The 11,299-nt window shown below is 38.3% G+C and overlaps 1 protein-coding gene across 1 annotated transcript in view; it reads left to right on the top strand.

The window, feature by feature from the left end:
• Window positions 1-1,440: 1,440 nt before the first annotated feature.
• LOC135214794 (zinc-regulated GTPase metalloprotein activator 1-like) overlaps window positions 1,441-11,299 on the top strand; it is a gene marked incomplete at its 5' end in the record, with an annotated part of 44,061 nt that continues 34,202 nt past the window's right edge. Inside the window, one exon of the mRNA XM_064249159.1 lies at window positions 1,441-1,482. Coding sequence (XP_064105229.1) covers window positions 1,441-1,482 — 42 coding nt within the window. The remainder of the gene's footprint in view (window positions 1,483-11,299) is intronic.

The raw sequence follows: 11,299 nt of genomic DNA, 5'->3' as shown, positions 1-11,299 counted from the left end.
TGTAGGCACGAGAACTTTCTTCCTCCTCCAATATTGTGATGTATTCTTCTCCAAAGAGAGAAGAAGGCTCTTGTCATTTTGACATCAGAGACGGCGTCAGTCGTCAGCCATTGTCTCCAATAACTTCAAAGCCTTTTGATAAAAGGCATCGGCTCTTTTCCGTGTTGTTCATCAAACTCGGGATACTTAAATCTTTCTTCTCTTCTTTTCTCCTCTCTTGAGATATCACCTTAGTGGGGATCTTGGATTCGTGTCTGTCAATTTCTGTTTATTGTGACGCCATTTATGACAAAACAATCAGTCACAAGCCATCACTTTTTGTTGATTGCAACAAGTTGGTGGGAATAGTTCTTGTGAGCTCCCATCCTAGATGACATTTATTCTAAAAGTGTGATGACATGCTGTTTGACATGAGCCCATCTAAGCTAAGCTACAAAGTCGTTTAGTGCCTTCAGACAAGAAGGGGGAAGGTGGACACACACACACACACTTAATAAAGAAAAAAAAAACTATTCAAGGTAATTTCCGAAACTAATTCCTACGGCAGTTCCTTACTGCAACAATTAGACGTCGTGGGGGGGTCCTCGTTTATACAATACGTTCGTCTTGGACATATAATCATATAAACCTGGTATTGCAGTTGTCGCTTTTTATTTATTTATTTTTTTTTGCCCATAAATGTTGGATTTTCACAATAAAAATGAGTAGACTGCCGTTTGTTATATTTTTTTCAGTGTTATTTTAATGTATTTGTCCATAATTTTCTTTTGTTAATTTTGGTTTTTGGCAGATCTTCGGTTTATTTAAATGTTTCGATTAAAGCCGTTTAGTCGATATTCATTCTTCCATCTTACTTTCCACCATGTTCTTAAAATTGTTTTATAGTGCATCTGCGAGGCTTCCCTCCTGTACACACCTTTGTACTTCCAGTTTTCCTTTCAGCGCGTGAATGACTCATAGATCCCAGTACTTGGCCTTCGGCCTTAATTGTATATATTCTTTACGCTACTGAATGGGCATTTTGCTTTATGTTTGTATTTTTTTTTCACAATATACGAGACATTCTATCTTATATTCAAGGTCCTTTAAATATACTCAAGAATTTGTTGAAAGGGCCTTCGTCATACTTGCACAGTAAAGCCAACTGGCTCACCCTGACCCCCTAAAATGGGTATCCTCAAGAAACAGTTTTTACTCTGACCTGTAAAACTAATTTACTTACTCATCAGAAATGCCCTATAAGCAGTCATTTTCATTCTTGATTTCCTGTATTTATTTTTATTTCCTAATATTTCGGCAGTTCAGAAAAATCTGATCATAAGTAACGCTTTCAAGGTATTGTGTGTGTGTGTTTGTTTTTTTTTTTCATTATTTTTTTTTAGTTTCGTTATTCTCTCATAATTCGAATTCATAATCTCTGAAAATATATTTCCTTTTCTTTCAGGGATAATCACTGTCCTCGATGCGAAGTATGCGGAACATGTAAGTACCCAGTAACATTTTAATAGATTTTGTACCCAGTAACGTTTTAATAGAAATTGTGCCCAGTAATATTTTTTAATATTTTTTGTACCCAGTAATATTTTAATAAATTTTTTGCCCAGTAACATTTTATTAAATCAAGTTCCCAGTGATATTTTAATAAATTAAATACCCAGTAACATTTTAACAAATTAATAACCCAGTAACATTTTAGTAAATTAAGTACCCAGTAACTTTTTGATAAGCACCCAGTAATATTTTAGTAAATTAAATACTTAGTAACATTTTGATAAATTAAATGCTTAGTATTATTTTAATAAATAAAGTACCCAGTAACCTTTTTGATTAGTTAAGTACCCAGTAACATTTAACAAATTTGGTATCCAGTAGAATTTTAATAAATTAAGTAACCAGTAACATTTTGATAAGTAGCCAGTAACACATTTTGATAACAAATTAAAGTACCAAATAACATTTTAACAAATTAAGTTGCCAGTAACATTTTAATAAATAAATTAAGTACCCGTAACATTTTGACAAATTAAGTAAGCCAGTAAACATTTTTAACGAATTAAGTACCCAATAACATTTTACGAATTAAGTACCCAATAACATTTTTTTAACGAATTAAGTATCCCCAATAACATTTTTTAACAAATTAAGGGTGCCCAATAACATTTTTTTAACAATAAGTGCCCCAGTAACATTATAATAAATAATGATGTTGATCAACCTTTTCTTCTTTTGAGCGAATATGTAGCATTTGAATTATGTATTTAAAGCTACGGAAAAACAATTTTAAAGTAATGGGGAAATCGTTGTGTACAGAAAGTTTTGTGATAATCGTCTTAGGATTGCCGAAGTGTTTTGAAGTTGTAGTTCGAAGGACAAATCAATATTATTTAGTGTCCGGGTTTTATTTATTACTATATATATATATATATATATATATATATATATATATATATATATATATATATATGATCAATTAATCACATCACCGTGATTCATATGATTATTCGAGCTACAAATGCCCTTTAATATCTAATTCGCTCTACATCGGACAATTGATATATTTTTCATATATGTAAACCTGAAGGGGAATTTTTTGTTTAGTTGATGATATATATATATATATATATATATATATATATATTATATATAATATATATATTATATATATATATAATATATAAAAGTCATATCACATTACCTTGATTCATATACATATATCGAGCTAACAATGTCCTTTAATATCTAATTCGCTCTACCTCGGAATTAATATATTTTCATATATGCTTAACCGAAGGGGAATTTTTTTCTCGATAATAGATTTACCTGTACTTGGGCGCGAACGCAGGTACATTATAAATCCAGGAACGTCAGTGGAAGCGATACCACCCAGCTACCGCGAGAGGCTTAAAAGTTTATGCCGTCTCTCACCGTCAATACTTTCTCGCGCTGAAGTATTCGTTGGTTTGGAGACAACATCAACCCGCCTCGACTCCGGTAGTTAAGTAGCGCTTTTTGACAGCACGTAGCATTTACATAAGTCATATCACATTACCGTGATTCATATACTATATCGAGCTACAATGTCCTTTAATATCTCATTCGCTCTACCTCAGAATGAATATATTTTCATATATGCTTAACCGAAGGGGAATTTTTTTCTCGATAATAGATTTACCTGTACTTGGGCGCGAACGCAGGTACATTATAAATCCAGGAACGTCAGTGGAAGCGATACCACCCAGCTACCGCGAGAGGCTTAAAGGTTTATGCCGTCTCTCACCTCAAATACTTTCTCACTGAAGTATTCGTTGGTTTGGAGACAACATCAACCCGCCTTGACTCCGGTAGTTAAGTAGCGCTTTTGACAGCACGTAGCATTTACATAAGTCATATCACATTACCGTGATTCATATACAATATCGAGCTACAATGTCCTTTAATATCTAATTCGCTCTACCTCGGAATTAATATATTTTTTCATATATGCTTAACCGAAGGGAAAATTTTTTTCTCGATAATAGATTTACCTGTACTTGGGCGCGAACGCAGGTACATTATAAATCCATGGAACGTCAGTGGAAGCGATACCACCCAGCTACCGCGAGAGGCTTAAAAGGTTTATGCCGTCTCTCACCTCAAATACTTTTCTCGCGCTGAAGTATTCGTCTTGCGGTTTGGAGACAACCATCAACCCGCCTCGGACCTCCGGTTAGTTAAGTAGCGCTTTTTTGACAGCAACGTAGCATTTACATAAACGGTCATATTCACCATTACCGTGATTCCATATACATATATAGCTACAAGGTCCTTTAATATCCTAAATTCGTCACCCGGAATTAAATATTATTTCATATATGCTTAAACCGAAAGGGAAATTTTTTTCGTAATAATTTACCTTACTTTGGCCGAACGCAGGTACAATTTAATAATCCTGAACGTCAGTGGAAAGCAATACCACCCGCTACCGCGAGAGGCTTAAAGGTTTATGCCGTCTCTCCACCTCAAATACTTTTTTTTTTCTCCCTGAAATTCGTTGGTTTGGAGACAACATCAACCCGCCTCGACTCCGGTAGTTAAGTAGCTTTTACGCACAGCATTTACATAAGTCATATTCACATTACCTGGATTCTTATACATATTGAGCTACAATGTCCTTTAATATCTAATTCGCCTACCTTCGGAATTAAATTATTTTCATAATGCTTAACCGAAGGGGAATTTTTTTTTTTCTCGATAATCAATTTACCTGTACCTTGGGCGCGAACCAGGTAATTATAAAATCCAGGAACGTCATGGAAGCCATACCACCCAGCTACCGCGAAGGCTTAAAGGTTTAATTCCGCTCTCACCCTCCAAATACTTTCTTCCCCTGCTAAGTATTCTTTGGTTTGGAGACAACATTTCAACCCCCGTCACTCCGGTAGTTTGTAGCGGCTTTTACAAGCACGTAGCTTTACATAATCATATCACATTACCCGTGATTCATTATCCATATATCGACTACAATGTCCTTTAAATCTAATTTCGCTCTACCTCGAAATTTAATAATTATTTTCTATCGCTTAACCGAATTGAATTTTTTCTCGTAATAGATTTACCTGTACTTGGGCGTGAACGCAGGTACATTATAAAATCCAGGAACGTCAGTGGAAGCGATACCACCCAGCTACCGCGACGAGGCTTAAATGGTTTATGCCGTCTCTCACCTCAATACTTTCTCGCGCTGAAGTATTCGTTGGTTTGGAGACAACATCAACCCGCCTCGACTTCGGTAGTTAAGTAGCGCTTTTGACAGCACGTAGCATTTACATAAGTCATATCACATTACCGTGATTCATATACATATACGAGCTACAATGTCCTTTAATATCTAATTCGCTCTACCTCGGAATTAATATATTTTCATATATGCTTAAACCGAAGGGGAAATTTTTTTTTTTTCTCGATAATAGATTTCCCTGTACTTGGGCGCGAACGCAGGTACATTATAAATCCAGGAACGTCAGTGGAAGCGATACCACCCAGCCTACCGCGAGAGGCTTAAAACGGTTTATGCCGTCTCTCACCTCAAATACTTTCTCGCGCTGAAGTATTCGTTGGTTTGGAGACAACATCAACCCGCCTCGACTTCGGCGGTAGTTAAGTAGCGCTTTTGACAGCAGTAGCATTTACATAAGTCATATCACATTACCGTGATTCATATACATATATCGAGCTACAATGTCCTTTAATATCTAATTCGCTCTACCTCGGAATTAATATATTTTCATATATGCTTAACCGAAGGGGAATTTTTTTTTTCTCGATAATAGATTTACCTGTACTTGGGTCGCCAAACGCCCAGGTAAACATTAAATTAAACCAGGAAACGTTCAGTGGTAAGGCGATACCACCGCCAAGCTAAACCAGCGAGAGGCTTAAAGGTTTTATGCCGTCTCTCACCTCAACTACTTTCTCGGCGCTGAAGTATTGTTGGTTTTGGAGACAACATCAACCCGCCTCGATATATGTATATGAATCACGGTAATGTGATATGACTTATGTAAATGCTACGTGCTGTCAAAAGCGCTACTTAACTACCGGAGTCGAGGCGGGTTGATGTTGTCTCCAAACCAACGAATACTTCAGCGCGAGAAAGTATTTGAGGTGAGAGACGGCATAAACCTTTAAGCCTCTCGCGGTAGCTGGGTGGTATCGCTTCCACTGACGTTCCTGGATTTATAATGTACCTGCGTTCGCACCCAAGTACAGGTAAATCTATTATCGAGAAAAAAAAATTCTCCCCCTTCGGCTAAGCATATATGAAAATATATTAATTCCGAGGTAGAGCGAATTAGATATTAAAGGACATTGTAGCTCATATATGTATAGAATCACGGTAATGTGATATGACTTATGTAAATGCTACGTGCTGTCAAAAGCGCTACTTAACTACCGGAGTCGAGGCGGGTTGATGTTGTCTCCAAACCAACGAATACTTCAGCGTGAGAAAGTATTTGAGGTGAGAGACGGCATAAACCTTTAAGCCTCTCGCGGTAGCTGGGTGGTATCGCTTCCACTGACGTTCCTGGATTTATAATGTACCTGCGTTCGCGCCCAAGTACAGGTAAATCTATTATCGAGAAAAAAAAAAAAAAATCCCCTTCGGTTAAGCATATATGAAAATATATTAATTCCGAGGTAGAGCGAATTAGATATTAAAGGACATTGTAGCTCGATATATGTATATGAATCACGGTAATGTGATATGACTTATGTAAATGCTACGTGCTGTCAAAAGCGCTACTTAACTACCGGAGTCGAGGCGGGTTGATGTTGTCTCCAAACCAACGAATTCAGCGCGAGAAAGTATTTGAGGTGTTAGAGACGGCATAAACCTTTAAGCCTCTCGCGGTAGCTGGGTGGTATCGCTTCCACTGACGTTCCTGGATTTATAATGTACCTGCGTTCGCGCCCAAGTACAGGTAAATCTATTATCGAGAAAAAAAATTCCCCTTCGGTTAAGCATATATGAAAATATATTAATTCCGAGGTAGAGCGAATTAGATATTAAAGGACATTGTAGCTCATATATTTATATGAATCACGTAATGTGATATGACTTATGTAAATGCTACGTGCTGTCAAAAGCGCTACTTAACTACCGGAGTCGAGGCGGGTTGATGTTGTCTCCAAACCAACGAATACTTCAGCGCGAGAAAGTATTTGAGGTGAGAGACGGCATAAACCTTTAAGCCTCTCGCGGTAGCTGGGTGGTATCGCTTCCACTGACGTTCCTGGATTTATAATGTACCTGCGTTCGCACCCCAAGTACAGGTAAATCTATTATCGAGAAAAAAAAATTCCCCTTCGGTTAAGATATATGAAAAATATATTAATTCCGAGGTAGAGCGAATTAGATATTAAAGGACATTGTAGCTCGATATATGTATATGAATCACGGTAATATGATATGACTTATGTAAATGCTACGTGCTGTTCAAAAGCGCTACTTAACTACCGAAGTCGAGGCGGGGTTGATGTTGTCTCCAAACCAACGAATACTTTCAGCGTTGAGAAAGTATTTGAGGTGAGAGACGGCATAAACCTTTAAGCCTCTCGCGGTAGCTGGGTGGTATCGCTTCCACTGACGTTCCTGGATTTTATAATGTACCTGCGTTCGCACCAAGTACAGGTAAATCTATTATCGAGAAAAAAAAAAATCCCCAAAAAAAAAAAAAACCCCTTCGTTAAGCATATATGAAAATATATTAATTCCGAGGTAGAGCGATTAGAATATTAAAGGACATTGTAGCTCGATATATGTATATGAAAATCACGGTAATGTGATATGACTTATGTAATGCTACGTGCTGTCAAAAAGCGCTACTTTAACTACCGGAGTCGAGGCGGGTTGATGTTGTTCTCCAAAACCAACGAATTCAGCGCGAGAAAGTATTTGAAGGTGAGAGACTGGCAAAAACCTTTAAGCCCCTCCTCGCGGTAGCTGGGTGGTATCGCTTCCACTGACGTTCCTGGATTTATAATGTACCTGCGTTCGCGCCCAAGTACAGGTAAAAAATCTATTATCGAGAAAAAAAAAAAAATTCCCCTTCGGTTAAGCATATATGAAAATATATTAATTCCGAGGTAGAGCGAATTAGATATTAAAGGACATTGGTAGCTCTATATGTATATGAATCACGGTAATGTGATATATGACTCTGTAAATGCTACGTGCTGTCAAAAGCGCTACTTAACTACCGGAGTCGAGGGCGGGTTGATGTCCTCCTCCCAAACCAACGAATACTTCAAGCGCGAGAAGTAATTTGAGGTGAGAAACGGCAAATAAACCTTTAAGCCCTCTTCCGCAGTAGCTGGGTGGTATCGCTTCCACTGACGTTCCTTGGATTTATAATGTTACCTGCGTTCGCGCCCAAGTATCAGGTAAATCTATTATCGAGAAAAAAAAATCCCCTTTCCCCATTCGTTAAGCATATATGAAATATTAATTCCGAGGTAGAGCGAATTAGATATTAAAGGACATTGTAGCTCGATATATGTTATGAATCACTGTAATGTGATATGACTTATGTAAATGCTAGTGCTGTCAAAAGCGCTAACTTAACTACCGAAGTCGAGGCGGGTTGATGTTGTCTCCAACCAACGAATACTTCAGCGTGAGAAAGTATTTGAGGTGAGATACGGCATAAACCTTTAAGCCTCTCCGCGGTAGCTGGGTGGTATCGCCTTCCACTGACGTTCCTGGATTTATAATGTACCTGGGTTCACGAGCCCAAGTACAGGTAAATCTATTATCGAGATCAAAAAAAAAAATTCCCCTTCGGTTAAGCATATATGAAAAATAATATTAATTCCGAGGTAGAGCGAATTAGATATTAAAGGACATTGTAGCTCGATATATGTATATGAATCACGGTAAGTGATATGACTTTATGTAAATGCTACGTGCTGTCAAAGCGCTACTTAACTACCGGAGTCGAGGCGGGTTTGATGTTGTCTCCAAACCAACGAATTCAGCGCGAGAAAGTATTTGAGGTGAGAAACGGCATAACCTTTAAGCCTCCTCGCGGTAGCCGGGTGGTATCGGCTTCCACTGACGTTCCTGGATTTATAATGTACCTGCGTTCGCGTCCAAGTTACAGTAAATCTATTATCGAGAAAAAAAATTCCCCTTCGGTTAAGCATATATGAAAATATATTAATTCCGAGGTAGAGCGAATTAGATATTAAAGGACATGTAGCTCATATATGTATATGAATCACGTAATGTGATATGACTCATGTAAATTGCTACGTGCTGTCAAAAGCGCTACTTAACTAACGAGTCGAGGCGGGTTGATGTTGTCCTCCAAACCAACGAATACTTCAGCGCGAGAAGTATTTGAGGTGAGGAACGGCATAAACCTTTAAGCCTCTTCGCGGTAGCTGGGTGGTATCGCTTCCACTGACGTCCTGGGATTTATAATGTACCTGCGTTCGCGCCCAGTACAGGTAAACTATATTTCGAGAAAAAAAAAATTCCCCTTCGGTTAAGCATATATGAAAAATATATTAATTCCGAGGTAGAGCGAATTAGATTATTAAAGGACATTGTAGCTCGATATATGATATGAATCACGGTAATGTGATATGCTTATGTAAATGCTACGTGCTGTCAAAAGCGCTACTTAACTACCGAAGTCGAGGCGGGTTGATGTTGTCTCCAAACCAACGAATACTTCAGCGTGAGAAAGTATTTGAGGTGAGAGACGGCATAAACCTTTAACCTCTCGCGGTAGCTGGGTGTATCGCTTCCACTGACGTTCCTGGATTTATAATGGTACCTGGGTTCACGCCCAGGTACAGTAAATCTATTATCGGGAAAAAAAAAAAAATTCCCTTCGGTTAAGCATATATGAAATATATTAATTCCGAGGTAGAGCGAATTAGATTATTAAGGACATTGTAGCTCGTATATTGTATATGAATCACGGTAATGTGATATAACTTTATGTAAATGCTACGTGCTGTCAAAAGCGCTACTTAACTACCGGAAGTCGAGGCGGGTTGATGTTGTCTCCAAACCAACGGAATTCAGCGCGAGAAAGTATTTGAGGTGAGAGACGGCATAAGCCTTTAAGTCTCTCCGCGGTAGATGGGTGGTATCGCTTCCACTGGACGTTCCTGGGATTTATAATGTACCTGCTTCGCGCCAAGCTCAAAAGTAAATCGGATTATCGAGAAAAAAAAAAATTACCCCTCGGTTAAGCATATATGAAAATATATTTAATTCGAGGTAGAGCGAATTAGATATTAAAGGACAATTGTAGCTCGATATGTTATATGAATCACGGTAATGTGATATGACTTAGTAAATGCTACGTGCTGGTCAAAAGCGCTACTTAACTACCGAGTCGAGGCGGGTTTGATGTTGTCTCCAAAACCAACGAATTCAGCGCGAGAAAGTATTTGAGGTGAGAGACGGCATAAACCTTTTAACACTCTCGCGTAGCTGGGTGGTATCGCTTCCACTGACGTTCCTGGATTTATATGTACCTGCGTTTGCGCCCAAGTACAGGTAATCTATTATCGAGAAAAAAAATTCCCCTTCGGTAAGCATATATGAAAATATATTATTCCGAGTAGAGCGAATTAGATATTAAAGGACATTGTAAGCTCATATATAATATGAATCACGGTAATGGTTGATATGACTTATGTAAATGCTACGTGCTGTCAAAAAGCGCTACTTAACTACCGGAGTCGAGGGCGGGTTGATGTTGTCTCCAAACCAACGAATACTTCAGCGCGAGAAATATTTGAGGTGAGAGACGGCATAAAACCTTTAAGCCTCTCGCGGTAGCTGGGTGGTATCGCTTCCACTGACGTTCCTGGGATTTATAATGTACCTGCGTTCGCGCCCCAAGTACAGGTAAATCTATTATCGAGAAAAAAAAAAAAATTCCCCTTCGGTTAAGCATATATGAAAATATATTATTCCGAGGTAGAGCGAATTAGATATTAAAGGGACATTGTAGCTCGATATATGGTATATGAATCACGGTAATGTGATATGACTTATGTAATGCTACGTGCAGTCAAAAAGCGCTACTTAACTACCGAGTCGAGGCGGTTGATGTTGATCTCCAAACCAACGAATACTTCAGCGTGAGAAAGTATTTGAGGGTTGAGACGGCTAAAAATTTTAAGCCTCTCGCGGTAGCTGGGTGGTATCGCTTCCACTGACGTTCCTGGATTTATAATGTACCTGCGTTCGCGCCCAAGTACAGGTAAATCTATTATCGAGAAAAAAAAAAATTCCCCTTCGGTTAAGCATATATGAAAATATATTAATTCCGAGGTAGAGCGAATTAGATATTAAGGACATTGTTGCTCGATATATGTATAATGACTCACGGTAATGTGATATGACTTATGTAAATGCTACGTGCTGTCAAAGCGCTACTTAACTACCGAGTCGAGGCGGGTTGATGTTGTCTCCAAACCAACGAAATTCAGCGCGAGAAAGTATTTGAGGTGAGAGACGGCATAAAACCTTTAACACTCTCGCGTAGCTGGGTGGTATCGCTTCCAACTGACGTTTCCTGGATTTATAATGTACCTGCGTTCGCGCCCCAAGTACAAGTAAATCTATTATCGAGAAAAAAAATTCCCCTTCGGTTAAGCTATATGAAAATATATTAATTCCGAGGTAGAGCGAATTAGATATTAAAGGACATTGTAGCTCATATATGATATGGAATCACGGTCAATGTGGATATGACTTATGTAAATGCTACGTGCTGTCAAAAGCGCTACT

This window comes from Macrobrachium nipponense, chromosome 19, assembly GCF_015104395.2.
Source record: "Macrobrachium nipponense isolate FS-2020 chromosome 19, ASM1510439v2, whole genome shotgun sequence".
Taxonomy (NCBI): Eukaryota; Metazoa; Arthropoda; class Malacostraca; order Decapoda; family Palaemonidae; genus Macrobrachium; species Macrobrachium nipponense.
This window is presented reverse-complemented; position numbering and strand designations above follow the sequence as displayed.